We start from the raw sequence: 16,837 nt of genomic DNA on the forward strand, positions 1-16,837 counted from the left end.
CTGAGGGACCGGGGACGGAAAGTATGACCCCACATGAAGAAAACACGCGGCCTTCACGGGAGCAGCCGGTCGGCCCTGGCAGGAGACACAGAACAGGAAGGTGAGAACCGAGCTATCTTCAGCAGTGCCCACCCCACACGGCCCACGGCCCAGGGCGTCCGTCCCCGGACCGGATGGCCATATGCTCTACACGGCACAGAGGGAGGGAACCGTCCGGTCACCCGAGCCATCGGGGAGCTTGGGCCAGAGCCGCCCGCGGTGGCCTCGTGAGGGCTGCCAACCCCAGTGCGGGCGGACCCTCCCCTCTGCCACGCTGACTGGTACGAGACTCACGACTGGGTCTGAGCTACGGGAGAAGCAGCCCGGCCGGTTCCCAGGGGCTGAGATGATGGGGAAGGACGCGGCCCTGGGCACCGTCTTGTGACCTTGGGAGGACAGCACCAGGAGAGGAAAGCCCACACGGACGATGGAAGCGGAGCGGAGACAGGGTGGAAGGCGTGCGTGTGCCCGAGGATGCACGCACACGCACACGCACGCACACCGCTGCCCCGTCAGCCCGGAGGAGGGGCGGCCTCAGCCGGCCCTGTCCGTGGACCAGTCCCCTGGCCCTGCCGGCCTATCGCCTGGGCCCCCAGCTGCACGGATCTCCCGGGGCCGCTTCCTCTGGGGCACGGACACCCGGCCCTCCTCCGGAGGACACCCCCATCCTGTACGTCCACCTTCCAGCTGTGTTATTCTATCAGCTGGTTTCCACACTAGGCCTTCCACGTGGCAAAAGTGCCTCCGTGGCCCAGAGCACGAGAGAAAACCACGGCAGCCACTTCTCAAGGTAACGGCAGCTTATGCTCAGTATTCTTTATTGGCAGTGGGAAACGCTTCACTACTGTATTGAAAGACAGCAATAAATAATACTGTGATAAAAATAGTTCAAAAGTAGACTGTACATACTTTGTTACACAATCAGGAAGTTCACAAAAGATTAATAGAAAAAATAGAACGGAAACGGTCAATTGTACAAGTAAATTAAAAGCAGAAACCAAATGTAAAAAGACATGCCGTTTCTATCTCTGTATCAGCTGCATAATAAATAACACACCATGATCTGAGCACATTTCTTGCTGGCTTTTTAATATGCCGCGTAAAAAGTAAGTACATTTGCTACTTCTATAAACCGAAACGGCTGTCGCATCAAAATCTACAAACGGACGAAGAGGTCCACTCTTTAAACATGTTTACAAACAAATGTAAAAAGTTGATTTCCGTAAGAACAATAAGGCCTTTATTAGAGTTGCACTACATTATTTCCAGGATCTCGCGCCCTCCTCCTGGGTGGGCACCCAGCACCCTGCCCCGCGGTGGGAGCCCAGTGCTTCCTGATTGGTCCTCTGAGAGTTCTGGGGCCAGGGAGCTCGGGGTGCCCAGGCCCCGCTGCCCAGGCTTTCTGGGTCCTCAGCTCCCGGGTCCTGCCGGTCACTCCAGGCAAAAGCTGCCCAGCCCCCAGGGACAAGGCTCTGAAAGGGCTCACCGGTCCTAGGAGATGTTCGTAGTGTTCCGATAACCCTTCCACTCCCAGTTTTATTAGCTGATATTTAACACCAGATATTTTTAATCTGTTCACACTGCAGAATAAAGCATTTCTTGCTAGAAAAAGTGTAGTCAAGGTCAGTCATTAAAATACAACAATTGCTCAAAATTAAGTCTGATTATTTCAAAATGATTGTTGTAGAGCTACGTGACATTTGTCAAGAAAAATGCACGCTGTGTCACGATGATTTTACAAACGCGGTAAAATCCTTTTCTCTGTCAGGGTTTATTAATAAAAAATTAAACAATGATAATTACAATAAATGCATAATTTACAAAAGCCCTATATTTGTTCATAGGATTTATACATACAAGCATTACAGTACATTCATTTGAAAGACTAAACTTAGATAGAAGACCATGAATTGATTGGAAAGGATATTTATAGCCTGGATATACATGAAAAAGTAAGTAACTATATAAAAGAAGTCATAAGTTTACATAAATATAAGAAACATTAAATTCTAAAATATTTTCTCTATGGTATTCATGAATTCTTCACTAATTAAAAACTCTGTAATAAAATATCTCAGTGTCCATATAACAAGTATTAACAGATTAAAGATCCCGCTGAACTTTAAAACGTAGTCCCCTTCGGACTCAGAGTGCTGCACGATCACCGGTAGAAGTAGTGTGGGTAAACTGGAAAATAAAAGCAAGAGAACGACTCTTAAGACAGCAGCCCGAACAGCACCTTCCAGGGCCCCAGGTGGGGCCCAGCACACGCGCCCCTGCCTTCCTGTTTTAAGCGCTTCGAGAATTTAGAGAAAACATGAAGCATTTTGCACATCGAGAATTCTTTGACTGACTTCATTCTGGCATATGACTAAAAGTTACCAATTAAAAAAAAAAAGCATACAGAATCCAATCAAATATTCTTTTTTTTAAAGATTTTAAGTCATCTCCACACCCAACGTGGGGCTCCAACTCACTACCCCAAGATCAAGGGTTGTAGGCTCCCCCTCCTGGGCCAGCCAGGAGCCCCCACCCATCGAATATTCTGGCTGCCGCCCCGCTCAGAGCAGGGGAGAAGAGGGCCGGGCTCCTGGGCCCACACCCGAAATCTCCATGTTCAAACTCAGCCCCTCAGATGGTAATGCTGTTCCGTGTTTAAAAACCAATCTCTCAACTGAGAGGCCATCGCCATCACTCACGTGACGACGGTATTGAATCCGCTGGGGCCTGGTTCATTCAGGAAGGTGTATTTAAAACAAGCCAGCCAGCCGCCTGCTGACCTGGGAGCTCCACCAGGCCAGGCAGAGCGAGTGTCACGTGCTCCCGAACACCGGGGGGGGGGGGGGGGGGGGGGGGGGCGGTGGTCAGCTCAGCTCAGAGCAGCTCCCTTCTGCTCCGGCTGCAATCCTGCCTCCCTACCCCAAAGACATTAGCAGACGTTGAAGCCAAACTTCTTTTGTTTAAAGAAAGAGTGGAAATACAGTTTTCCCCTGAAAAACTGAGGTCACACCAACCTCTTTATTAAGTGTAAGAAGCACACACAAACCCCAGGATCCTCTTAGCAGGTGCAGAGAGGCTCGTGTCGTGCGTGTGTGTATTTCTCAAAGTCCCTAAGTGAACCTGCGTGGGCTCGCTCTCCTGGCGCCCACGGACATCGCGTGCACAGGACACAGGTGCCCGCCTGCGGCCTGCACGGACGGTGCCCTCTACTCACCACAGGGGGCGTCAGCAGGAGTAAGTCCTGACTGTGGCGGAATCCAGCCTCTGCGGTCCCGAAACGCTGCCTGCTCCGACCAGCAGCACGAGGGGCGGCGTGCAAACACAGCATGCGGTTAGTCTCAAAACGTCACACGAGGGCACTAGTACAGCCACGCACACTCTCACCCACAGCAGCACCCACCGAGGGCTCCCGGGGCACCTCCGAGTGGGGTTCTCTCCACCCCCAAGCGGCCTGGGGACTCCCTGGGAGTTCGCTCTAAAACAGCAACGGGGCGGCAGATGCCAGGAGAACAACTTCGCCGCGTCCATCTGCACGCGTGACGACTCCTGACTCGGTAACTCTCTTCCCCCTAAACCCTCTAGAGTTCTCGACTTTTCCGGACTGTTCCCTCAGCCCTAACGATCCTCTGTAAGGAGAGTATGCGGTGAATGACCCAGTGAATGCCAGCGGCCCACTGGAGGGTGAAGGTAAACCGAGTCCGGTGGCGTCCTGACGCCCGCTCTGCCCTCCCCGGAGGGGGTGCGGGACAGCGACTCGGCTAAGAGCACTGAAGCCCGGCCTCGGCTCCTGCCGGAAACAGCGTGAGAACAGAGGCTTCTGTTCTTGTCAACAAACGCCCCGCACGGCAGAGTTTTCCAACCTCCGCAGCGGGTGTGTGTGGCTCCCGAGTCCATGTTCCGTGTTCCGGCAGGTTCCGCGGGAACACAGCCTGTCAATATTCGGCCGAGGCACCAGGGCGCGAGCTGCGCTGCCGGCGGCCGCGGGCCACCTGGATGAGCCCCCGCCGCGGCCCCCCGCACTCATTCTGCTTTAGGAAGCCACGAAGACGCCCGCTGTGCTGGCTTTGCTCAGTCACCACACGAGGGTGTGGAGCCCCCTGCCACGTGACACGCTCCCCACGCCTTTCTCTCGAGTTATGTTTCCCCGAACTCTAATCCAAACATCACCGTTGACACTTAACCCGCAAGACGTGGTTTTCGAAGATGGAGATGGTAATAAGGCCGTGAGGACAATCAGAGGGCAGTGAGCGGAGGCTAAGTTACAACGAAAACTGATAAAAATTAGCTATAGGCTCCACGAGGAGAATGCTATTTTTTGAAAAGTTGGGTTTCTCCCTCATTAAGCATATTATTGAAGTCTGGCAAAGAGAAGGAGTTTTTTGATGGAAATGCTGCCCGCACTCAAAGCTCAGTAAAGGCCTTACATAAGTCACTTTCCCCTGGTTTTTACAGAGGAGAGCGAGAGCCAAACTCACAAACCCAAGTACGGGCAGGGCCAATAGCAGGAAACTGTAACAACCACACCGTACGATCCCCACAACCACGTCCTCCGTACAGGTTTCCAAGGCCATCGAGGGCGAGCGTGGTTGTCTGCGACAGGCCTACCGCCGCAGTGGCCCGCGGGACATGCCTGACCCTGTCCAAAAGCTTCCTGTGAGGGACTCACTGAGCCATCACAGCCAACCAATGAGGAAGACACCAGGGCGACGACCACTCTACAGACGGGGACGCTGAGGCCCAGGGCCCAAGGCCACGCACCTCCCTCGTGGCAGAGCCGGGCTCTAACCCGGGCATCTGGCTCCCAATGCTGTCACTGAGTGGGACGGAGCCGGAGCCGGGAGATCGGCCTACAAAACACTCATCAGCCGCGGCCGCAAAGCAGAAGGACGGGCAAGGGCTGATCGCCGGCCCGACCCGACGTGGCGACTACACGGCCGATGTGGGTTCCACAGGACGGGCCGGGCTCCGTGAGGACAGCCCAGGCTCGCCCTCTTCCTTCTCTCCATCCTCTTATGACACATACTGACACGGAGAAGCAGCACAGGGACGGAGGTGGGAACTGTGTGTGGAGGGCAGTCCGGGGCGGGGGGGGAGAGAAATGCGGCTTGAAAGCCACCGCGCTGCCATCTTATAAACGAGCGCCCTAGGGCCGCCCATCACATACGTAGCTTTGCAAGCGTGGGTGCTGGTCCCACGCCCGGAGGACACCCACGAAGCCTAGCTTCAGCAGTTGGAAGGATACGCTAACATTCAACCAGACAGGAACGTTAAAACAATCTCTATCGCTGTGAGACTTTGAGAAGCAGAATTGGGATTAATCTTAGAGCATTCAAGCCTGAGCACGCCACAGCACCCGAACGCCTTGTTACGCATCAGGTCGGCCATTCTCCACCACTGTTAACGTTCCAGCCAACGAGCCTCCTGTGCCACCGCCGAGGGGCTGGGGCAGCGCGGGACGTCACGTACCGTCCAGCTGTATCTTCTTTGGCTGCATAGAGGGTGAGGACAGAGAGGAAGTGACCCGGAAATTTGCAGGGAGAGTCTCTGCAGACCCAGCAGCCAAGCCACGAACGTCCTTTGGTCTAAATTTTTTTCTCCAAGAAGGTGCCCTCCTAAAGCTTTTATCATCGTCCTGGGAAATTAAAGGACAGAAAACAAGACCGACTGTAAAATAAAAGACAAAAATATACAGTAAAGTTACCAGCCCTTTAAAATGACCTCACTCCGCAGTTTTGTTTCGACGTATTTACCCCCATTCCTGACAGCCACCGGGCCGCCTGCCCAGACGGGAGCCCCAGGGGGTAAAGGGAGGCAGGGCCACACTTGTGCCGGGACCCTGAGGGGCACAAGTCAGGGCAGTCCTGGGCCGCCTGGGCCTGCTCCACTGTCTACGTGAAATCACCTTCCTGCTGTAAAAGATACTACGTTTTTGTCCTCAAAACGGTCTTCAGGCTGCGGACAGTCCCGCAGCGCCCTTTCACTTGCCCTGTTCTCGTCACACCAAGTGTTCTTATGGCAACGAAGACAGTCGTGAGTAGTGGTGTGGGAGTAAATTGGTCCTGGTTTTGTGTAAGGAGAAAGCAACATTTTGCGTCTTTTCAAATAAACGACCGAAACCTTCCCCCAGAGCACAGGGCCCTGGACTGCAGTGAGATATCCTGCTGCCCCCAAAAACACAACTTACAGGCTCTATTCCCAGGCTGCAGCCAACGTGTTACGATGCGAAAAATATTTCTGAAGAGTATCAAAAGTCAAATAGCAAAAAGTAAAAAAACCGAACCACCCATCTCTGTGAAAATATTGGTTTCTCAATAGCTCATTCGTTTTTTTGTTTTATTTTTTTAAAGATTACTTATTTAGTTTTGAGAAAGAATCAGCTTGAGTGGGGGAGGGACACAGGGAGAGAGGGAGACAGAATCCCAAGCAGACTCAGCAGTCAGCGCGGAGCCAGACGTGAGGCTGAAACTCACAACTGTGAGATCATAACCTGAGCCAAAACCAAGAGTCAGATGCTTAACCGCCTGAGCCACACAGGTGTCCCTGTTTTTTATATTCTGAGAGAGAGAACGAGTGTGTGTGAGCGAGGCGCAGAGAGTAAGAGGGACAGGAGACCCGAAGCAGGGTCCACGGTGACAGCAGCGAGCCCAATGCAGGGCTTGAACTCACAAACAGGGGGATCATGACCTTAGCGGAAGTCAGACACCTAACCGACTGAGCCACCCAGGAGCCCTAATGGCTCGTTTGTTAATAAATTAAGAGCAAAGCTTAAGTTGTAAAGTAAAATTATCTCCACATTTGCAAGAGTTATCTGATACGTGGCTCCTACAAATTTAGTAATCTACATTTATTTTTTTATTTAAAAAAAATTTTTTTTTTAATCTTTATTTGTTTTTGAGAGAGAGACAGACAAAGCATGAGCAGAGGAGGAACAAAGAGAGAAGGAGACACAGTATCTGAAGCAGGCTCCAGGCTCCAAGCTGTCAGCACGGAGCCCGATGCGGGGCTCAAACCCACAAACTGTGAGATCGTGACCTGAGCTGAAGTCGGACGCTTAACTGACTGAGCCACCCACCTAGGCGCCCCTACATTTATTTTTTGTTTTAAAGATTATACTTTTAAGTAATCTCTATACCCGACATGTGGCTTGAACTCACAACCCTGAGATCAGGAGTCCCACGCTCCTCCAACTGAGCCAGCCAGGTACCCCCAAATATTAATAATTTACAGTTAATGGAAATTTAGATATTAGGTGGAAAACTTACTTCATCGAATCTTCTGTCCGTCCCCATGACCAAAAGGTTGTTAAACTCCCGTTCCAAGACGGCACGAGCCTGAAATCATAAACCGACAGCCCAAAAGTTATGTCAATCTAAAGGATGTTAGCACATCGCAATTATTTTTAAACCAAGACTGGAAAAATTTTTTAAAAACCCAAGGGATAAATGCCTTGAATCCTAATACTGTATTTATTTTTGAGAGGCGGGGGGGGGGGGGGGAGCTGAGCAGGGGAGGGGCAGAGAGAGATGGAGAGAAAGAATCCCAAGCAGACTCCACGTTGTCAGCACAGAGCCTGACATGGGGATCAAACCCACAAACTATGAGATCAAGACCTGAGCTGAAACCAAGAGTCCGGCGCTTAATCGACTGAGCCCCCCAGGAGGCCTACGGGAACGGGCCTTTGGGAAGAGGGGTCCATGCTCCCTGGGAAATTAGACCAGGGTGTCTTGGGGGGGTGGTTTCCAGTGGGGAGACTGAGGGCGTGCCCAAAGGTGTACAGTGTTCTGAAGACGGATAAAAAATTCCTGACTCTCCAGTGAGCCCATGAGTCAAAACAAACTCCACAGGGAAATCGGAAACAGAATCCATGAAACTTCCACGTGACACACGGAAGTAAGAGTGTTTCTCTCTCCGCGTTGAGGGCTCAATGCACGCCAGGCTCACGAGCCTGTGAGGGGAAGGGACAGGCAGAGCTCAGGCAGGAGGAGGCAGCACCGTGGACTCCGGGCCGCACAGCACAGCCCAGGCTCGCGGAGACAGGCCGAGCTGTGCGGTGTAGCCACGCGCTGCCTCGCTCAAATACGGGGCGCAGGGTCTCCAGCAGGAGAGCGGCGGGCGGGCGCGGCCGGCCCGGCGTCACCTGTGTGTTCTGGGTCGGGATCTGAAGCAGAAGCGCCAGGGCGTTGAAGTCGAATGTCTCATCTAAGGCCATCAGCGCACCGTGAACGCCACTCTCTACGAGATTGTTCGCAAACTCTTTAAGGCCAATCGACAGGACCCAGCGAATCACTCGGTCATTGCTCCAAACCAGCACATCTGCAGACAGTAAACACCGATGGTCAGAGCGGCTGCAGAAAGCTCTCTCCATCACTTCCACACCCTGTAACGCACGACAGGGATCCCCGCTGTGCGCCCTGAGCCTCCGGGTCCCAACCCGAGGCGTGACCCAAACGGGCACCGAGGGCACCGCCAGGCGGGCAGACGGCCCCTGCTGCGCTCACACGCTGTCGTCCTGGCCCCTCGCCAGCCTCATGCAAACCGTCCCGTCGGAACCCACTCCTCGAGGAAACTCTCGAACAAGGAAGTTCTCATGCACATGACTTTCTAGAGAATACAAAATGACCAGGGCCCAGGCATCGGGAACCAGAAGAACACACGAGGCACGACTATGCTTCATCTACAGACTGCGGGTCTGCTGGAAAACCTTCCTCCCATCAGACGTGTTGGCCCCGTGTCTGGGCACCTTGTGGACTGAACACGAACCTCTCAGTTACAATCGTGAAGCCCGTTTTGTTGACTCAGTGGGAAACCAGAAACTCGAAGATACTCTCCAGCATATTAGAGACTGTGAGGGGAGACCTCATGTTTATGCAAAGTAATAAATATTGCATTTGCATTAGGAGAGATCTAAAAATCACCAGATGATCACCAGTTACTTTGAAAGACTGCTTCTGTCAACCGTGAAAAGATTTAAAATGGAAGTACACAATAAATGAAACACATTTGCCTAGTTCATTTCCAAGGTCCTCTTCTAGGTAAAAGGACAGATATACACACACGGACACATGTAAAATACTTACAGATCGTTACTACATTTACGTTACATACATACGTTATATTCTATATGTACAGAACACGTATCACAGATATCGTCTTATGGTGTTTCTTGTGACTCACACTAACTCAATCATGGCTAGACTACCCTTCAAATGGGCTATCTTCCCAGCCATTTTTTTTATGCTTATTTACTTTTCAGAGAGAGAGAGAGAGACAGAGACAGAGACAGAGTGGGGGGGAGAGAGAGGGAGAGCACGAGAAAGCGTTGGGGCAGAGAGAGAGAGAGTGCAAGACACAGAATCCCAAGCAGTCTCCAGGCTCCAAGGTGTCAGCACAGAGCCCAACGCGGGGCTCAAACTCATGCATCGCAAGATCGTGACCTGAGCTGAAGTCGGACGCCCAACCCATCTGAGCCACTCAGGCTCCCCTCCAGCCACATTTTTTTAAAGTTTATTTATTTCAAAATAGCTTTTTAATATTTATTTTTGAGGGGGGGGGGGACAGAGAGAGAGGGAGACACAGAATCCCAAGCAGGCTCCAGCATGTGAGCCGTCCGCACAGAGCCTGACACGGGGCTCGAACACACGAACAGTGAGATTACGACCTGAGCCGAAGTCAGACGCTTAACTGACTAAGCCGCCCAGGTGCCCCCTAAGTTTATTTATTTGACAGACAGCGACAGCGAGAGCTGGAGCAACAGGGGGAGGGGCACAGGAAAGGAGGGAGGGAGAGAATCCCAAGCAGGCTCCACACTGTCAGCACAGAGCATGACACAGGGCTTGAACCCACGAACCCTGAGCTGAAACCAAGAGGTAGATGCTCGACCGACTGAGCCACCCAGGTGCCCCTTCCGTAACCACACTTTTACCTTTCTTTCTTAGTAAACACGAGGGGTGAAAACAGCACTCACGGGACGGTGGTAAGGACTAAATGAATGAACCTTTGTGCTTGGAGTTGGTAAGTCCGATCTGCTATTACCATTCTTAGTGATTTCTTTATACTGAAAATTTGGGGAGAGGTTACGTTGAGCTTAATCGTTAACGTCTTGTTGCAAAACAAACCACTACACTTGCTCAGTTAGAGGTGCCCTGGGTGCTGCTCTCTTGGCTGAGCACCATGTCCTCTTATACGCCCCTGGGCCTGCTCCCTCCTCGAAATGCCTCTGCCTGCTCCCCCGCCCCCGCGCCCCAGAAGAGGCCCCCCACCCTGTCTGCGAGGCCCAAGTGCCCCGCTGACCCCATACCGCTCCCTCATCCACAGGAAGGAGAACCACGCTACGCTACTGTGGGCCCCTCGAGTCCTTGGAGAGACAGCCAGGGCAGTACTTTTCACACTCACACCAAGACGCACACAGCAGGGGCCTGTTCACCTGTGCTCTGTTGCTCTCTAATGGTGTGTGGCAGCATTTCTGAACAAAAGAGGACGTGTGTCCTCGTAAGAGGAAATGTCTAAGGTCAGAGGAAGAATGTTTACCCGGAGACCCTGTACCTACAGACTGACGTTAAGCACGAGAAAACGAGCACAGGGTCTCTGGCCGCAGAAAGGGATCATCTCTCCCTCCCCTGTAATGATGCCTTCAAGCCTTTGCTGATTTTTTTAAAAAGCAGCAAATCACCGAGGCTGTTCACACTCGCTGCATGAATTAAATGCCATGTACTAGCCTTTTACTTCACTCTGGCTTTCTTCTCTTTTTCTCTCTAGCTCCTTACGGTCGTAATTCAACCTTCGCAGGCACATAATTCCACACTGGAAACTGTTCCTGTTGCCAAAAACCAAAAACAAAACAAAACAAAACAAAACACAGTTAGCCGTGGCGGTGGGCAAACATCTCTTAGCCAACCAGGAAGGGCCAACGTGCAGCAGCACACCTGTGGAAGCTGTCGACCATCTTCAGCTGCCCTCGGAGGTCCTTCTTGGTCAGGTGGTCCAGCATGCGCGCGTCCACCAGGCACTCCATGAAGTAGCTGCGGTATTGCGCGAGGCCCAGGCTGGGCAGCCACTCATTGCCGATCCACTCGTGGTTCATGTCCCCGTATGCCAGCGTCTGCTCACGATAATTAAGAACATCAGTTCAGAAAAAAAAAAAAAAAAAAAAACAGGGAGGACGTCGCAAGGGTCATTTAAGTCATCTTTACACTGAATTTTTAATCTGTTACGTATTTTCAAAGGCCAAGCCAATAATATGGCTTTTTATAATTTCAAAATAATTTGATCTCCTACTTACTGACTTAAATTTTCTATTAAAACTGTACACAAAGGAAATTCTACCATTAAAAATCTACAACTCATTTGTGCTAATACATATAACGTAATCACCAAACCACATTAAACCTGTAACTGATTACATGTTAGCAGTCTGAAACGGTTTTCATAGGTAATAATATAACAACAAAGAATGATCACGACTCATGAACAAGTTTGAAGGATCAATCCAGCTCAACTCATTAAAACTATCTCTGGCTTTAATTTTATGTTTAACACTTTGTTTTCCATATTTTCTTAACAAAATATTTGCTAATTTCAAAACGAGTTTTAAAAAGTGAATACAGGGGCGCCTGGGTGGCGCAGTCGGTTAAGCGTCCGACTTCAGCCAGGTCACGATCTCGCGGTCCGTGAGTTCGAGCCCCGCGTCAGGCTCTGGGCTGATGGCTCAGAGCCTGGAGGCTGTTTCCGATTCTGTGTCTCCCTCTCTCTCTGCCCCTCCCCCGTTCATGCTCTGTCTCTCTCTGTCCCAAAAATAAAATTAAAAAAAAAAAAAAAAAAAAAAAAAGTGAATACAAACATAGATTTAAAAGAAGACATGAACCCAGTAAGACTGAGAGGAGAGACGGTTAGAAGACCTCCCTTTCCCCGTGGTTGAGTAGCTGACTGAGCAGGCCAGAATGATAGGCTCCCAAGGATGGAGAAGCCCTGAGCGGCACCATCAACTAGCCCAACCCAATTGCCGTGAGAGCACTCTAGCCAACAGCAACAGTGCACACAGAATGTTCCCCAACACAGACAAAGCTCCACGTATTTAAAGAGACTGAAATCATACCAAATATATGTCCCCTGACCTCCACAGAATTAAATTAGAAAGCAATAATGAAAAGAGATCTAGAAAACTCCCAAATATTTGGAATTAGCACACTTCTAACTGACCCATGTGCCAAAGAAGAAATCACAAGGGAAATGGGAAAATCTTTTGAATTGAATGAAAGTGAACACACAAGGGGCATCTGGCTGGCTTGGTCAGTGGAGTGTGCTGCTCTCAATCTCAGGGTCATGGGTTCAAGACCCATGTTGGGTGTAGATATTACTTAAAATAAAATCGTAAAAAAAAAACCATAAAGAAAGCGCACACACAACATATTCATAAACTGTGGGACGCTGCACTAGCGGCGGGAAATTTATAGTATTAAGTACTTACGTTATAAATGAAGGTTGCAAATCAACAATGTAAGATGCTACCTTAAAAAATTTGAAAAAGAAGACAAATGAAATTCACAGCAAACAGAAGGAAGAAAATAAAAGAGGAGAAATCAATGAAACAGAAACCAGAAAAATAATAGAAAATAAAACAATGAAAGTAAAACCCGGGTCTTCATAAACATCAATAGAATGGAATGACCCTACCCAGAGTGATTAAGAAGAAAGATATAAGTTATCTACATCAAGAATGAAAGACCCTACAGACACTGAAATCACTGTACATCAGGACAGACCCTACAGACACTGAAAGGGTAATAAGGGAAAACTGTAGACAGCCGTAAGCAACCTGGATAACACAGGCAAGTTTCTTGAAAGACATAATCTACGAAAGCCACTCGGAAAGAAACTGGTAACCTGTACCTGACTTTGAATCTGTAGCTATAACCCACAGACACGCACACATGCACATCTCTACCTCAAATGTTTTTGCCATTGATCTCTACCAAACATTTATGAAAACAGTACCAATTCTACATAAACTATTACAAAAAAGTGAAGAAGAAATACCTAGCTCATTCTATACGAGCAGCATTATTTTGACACCAAAACCAGACAGATTATAAAAAAAAAAACAAAACAAAAAACAGATCAATAGCATTCATAGACAGAGATGCAAACTTCCTTAACAACACATTAGCAAATCAAATCAGTAATAAGTGAAAAGAATACGATATCATGACAAGTGGAGTTTATCCCAGTAACGTAGCTTGGGTCAATATTTAAAAATCAAGGAAGTTCACCGTACCAATGTACTGAAAAGAAAAAACCACAGAGATGTGGGAAACGTGTGTGACCAAATCACTCATCTATGGAAATCTCAGCAATCTAGAAACTGAAAAGATGGCTGCCTTGACCTGATAAAGGGCTTCTACAAAAAAATGTGGAGCTGAATGCACACTAGTGGTGTAAGACTGAATGCATTTTCCCTAAAATCAGAAACAAAGTTAAGGATGTCTGCTCCCACCACTTCCATTCAATCCTGCACCAGAACTCCCAGCCACTGTGGTAAGGCAAGAAAAAGAAATCAAAAGCACATGGGTTGGAAAAGACATAACACTGTCCTGATTTGCATATGACTTGATTATCAACACAGAGGATGAATACAGGACAGCTATCAGAACTAACAGGACCTGTATTATTAAATACTAAAAAAATGAGCTGGAGATGGAGATTTTTAAAAATACCACTTATAATATCGTGAACAACTATGAAATCCTTTGGGATACATCTAACAGAACATGTGCAACATTTGTGCCATGAAACGGAAGTAAACACATTATAAGTATATGCACACATATCAAACAAAGGCACTGGATTTCTTCAGCCCAAGAAGGCAAAGCTACAGTCACAGGAGTTCTGTAGTTACCTTATGGAATCCTTGGAAATATTAACTCTCAACTACCACCATGTTGTGCCTCTCATCTAGTATTCACACCAAACAAACTATAGAAGGAACGAGTCAGATTTCAGTAAGAATGCTCAAATTCAATAGAAGAAAACTGTGTCACTACTTTCGGGAAATAACCATGAGTGAGAAAAGCATCGAATGTTTTTGGCAAATTGTCACAATGTCATGTTTTTTCACTCTTTCCAACCTCACTCTCAATATCACAGACCTGACGCTTAGGGCGTGAATAGCCATCACTGCTTTCTTGCTTCTGTTCATGTATTCTTAAATGGACACAAAATGCAAAGAAATTTCTAAATAGTCTCACGGGAGCAGAGTCCTCCTTCACGTTGCTCACACACTCTGGTCCCACTTGTTAAGTGGCCCATAACACATGCTCCCGGAGGACCCAGGCTCAAAACCGGGGAGACCCACGCCTCCTGGGCTGCTATCGCAGCCTTCTGAAGAAAGCATACGACAGGGATCTCTCATGGTCAGAGAACACTCAGGCCGCAAGAGACTGCCGCTGCACAGGCTCTATTTTCTCCAGCACTGGAATGGTCACAAAGCCAATTCAGCTTTGCGACCTCTGCAAAACATGACAGGTGAGGGCAGGTGTTACCAGCAAGCAGCTCAGTTTTGCATGGGCAGTGCACGGAAGGTACTTGCTAAATGAAGGCATCAGGGACCTTCATTGACCACACCTGGAAGTCTGCTTCCCCTGAGTGCCCAAGCGCATCCCCAGCTCCCCCTTGGCTTAAGAGCTGGTCGCTATGTCAGAGCCCGGGGAAGGCACACTCTATGACCGCTGCCCTTGGCGGCAGGGGGCAGGCGCACAGAGACCAGGACGCCTCTTCGTTCTCCTCTCATCTAGAAGACAGATGGAGTGAAAACCATCCTTGCTTATGCTGAAGACTGAGTGGGGGCTAATTCTGGCGTCACTGGCACGGCTCATCCTTGTTTACGTTTCCACTGCAAAGAGCAAACATTCGGCTTATTTACACATCCCACCCCAAGACAGGGAATTTCATACTTAGTTGCTGCCAGAGCTCTTCTTCTTAGTGTGGAAGACGCTGACGTTGAAGCAATTACAAAATGCACCCTTTTCAATTCACTGATGGCCATTATTGGCCCCATAAAGAAACATCTGAGCAGGCTAAGTGACTAATGATATTTATCTAGAGTATTGGCACAGAGGGCTTAGATCAAACGGTTGAAGAGGGAACGCATGGAACATTAGAGTCACTCTCCTCTTTTGCTTTTTAAAAAGTGATACGGGGCACCTGGGTGGCTCAGCTGGTTAAGTGACTGACTTCGGCTCAGGACATGATCTCACGGTTCGTGAGATCAAGCCCCACATCAGGCTCTCTGCTGGCAGTGCAGAGCCCGCGTCAGAGTCTCTGTCTCCCTCTGTCTCTCTGTCCCACCTTGCATTCTCTCTGCCTCAAAAATAAACATTAAAAAAAGTTTAAAAATAAAAAAAAAATTTTTTAAATGATAATACGTGCTTCATTTTAGGAGTACAAATAGAGAAAAAAAGGTGTTTCAACCATCAACTGGAAATGAGAAAAATTCAGATGTAAGAGGAGTTTGACTGTTTTTGCTGACATACAATTATCCTCTGCGGATCCTTGAACACGACACCATCAGTAAGAACTGACTGGCTGCAGCCTGCAGCCCTCGAAACCTAAAACCTTTTCTATCCCTAAAACCTAACAGTATGTCAGGCGGCAACGTTACTGGAATCCGGGTAGGAAACCACTGCTTTTTAATCAAGCTGCCCGAACAAGGCTGCAAAAGAGTCGTGCCAGAGTTTTTTGTGAGCCTGGAGAACGAGGAAGCTGAAAATTCAAATGTACGATGTGCAAGCAGAGGCTTCATTTCTGAGAACCCCGGGAGTAAGAAAGCCTCTCAACGGACACGGCGGCAGGACGGCATGGAGCGACACGCTGACGCCCAGACGGGGAGGGAGGGCCCCCCGTGCCAACTCTCGTGCCAGGTATTTATCCGAACATCTCCCGTCAGCACGCCTTGTGAGAAGTGTCAGCCCACCGGGGACGGCCTTCTATGATCCCAGGAGCTGCCAGGGCCCAGGCGCGGTGTGTGACAGCCATTGGCTAAACAAAGTGACGTGCGTTTTAAGCAGAATTAACCGTGGTGCCCCATGAGAAAGGTTCAAAATTGTCCATGAGACGTACTCTTTTAATCCTATGCTTTGCTCTAAGACTTTAAATCACCAACGACATTCGGCACAAAGGAAGAGGTTAAAAACGTCAAGAAAAGTCAATTACAAGCTTTCACACTCCAGCTCTTTTGCTGCTGTACACATAGTGAAGAGTATATTATAGAGAGTCTCCAACCTGAGCCCAGCTTCCCTCCTCAGCCTCCTGGGGTCACGAGGTTAGGAATGCAAAAGAACACAACCGTTAGTACTGCTGGGCCTGGGCATGCGAGCAGATCAGCTCTGTCGGGAAGGCGTGGAGTGACTGGGTGACAGAGTGAGAAAGTCAAAGCGTCATGCAAAACTCATGCAAAACCACCAATTCCGATTTCTCATGCAAGGAGCCGACTCCCCGTGGCAGGCATGTCCATTAAAGGAGACAACTGGGGCCAGAATGTGGAGGCCGAGCGCCAAACCGAGGTCTCTCCGGAAGGAGATAGGAGTTCAATCTATTCTAAACAGAGCTAGTCTATCCATTTTAAGTTCCTGGGAAAAATCTAAAATAGAATTCTACTTCACGCATTTCACTAATACCTAAAGGAAGTACTGATCCGAACAATTTAACGTGGAAGGACATTTTTGTTTCCCCCAGAAAAGCCCAGAATCGCGCCGTTCTCGGGGGCGGGAGGAGGGAGCACGGAGGGAGGACGGGCTCGGGGCTCCGA

General features: G+C 49.3%; 1 protein-coding gene across 8 annotated transcripts in view; it reads right to left on the reverse strand.

Annotated features, from left to right (window-relative positions):
• Positions 1–821: 821 nt before the first annotated feature.
• PPFIA1 (PTPRF interacting protein alpha 1) overlaps positions 822–16,837 on the reverse strand; it is a 90,692-nt gene continuing 74,676 nt past the window's right edge. For 4 of the 8 annotated variants that reach the window (XM_019415283.2, XM_019415275.2, XM_019415273.2 and 1 more), the window contains 8 exons: positions 16,312–16,338; positions 10,962–11,137; positions 10,755–10,852; positions 8,177–8,352; positions 7,302–7,370; positions 5,506–5,671; positions 3,254–3,323; positions 822–2,226 (listed from right to left, as the gene is read on the reverse strand). In XM_019415283.2, coding sequence (XP_019270828.1) covers positions 3,265–3,323; positions 5,506–5,671; positions 7,302–7,370; positions 8,177–8,352; positions 10,755–10,852; positions 10,962–11,137; positions 16,312–16,338 — 771 coding nt within the window. In that variant the 3' untranslated portion in view covers positions 822–2,226; positions 3,254–3,264. Of the gene's footprint in view, positions 2,227–3,253; positions 3,324–5,505; positions 5,672–7,301; positions 7,371–8,176; positions 8,353–10,754; positions 10,853–10,961; positions 11,138–16,242; positions 16,339–16,837 lie in introns of those variants that run through there. The other 4 variants (XM_019415279.2, XM_019415274.2, XM_019415280.2 and 1 more) reach the window with 2 other exon arrangements.

The sequence above is a fragment of the Panthera pardus genome, unplaced genomic scaffold, assembly GCF_024362965.1.
Source record: "Panthera pardus isolate Hobbes unplaced genomic scaffold, ASM2436296v1 HiC_scaffold_12, whole genome shotgun sequence".
Lineage (NCBI taxonomy): Eukaryota > Metazoa > Chordata > Mammalia > Carnivora > Felidae > Panthera > Panthera pardus.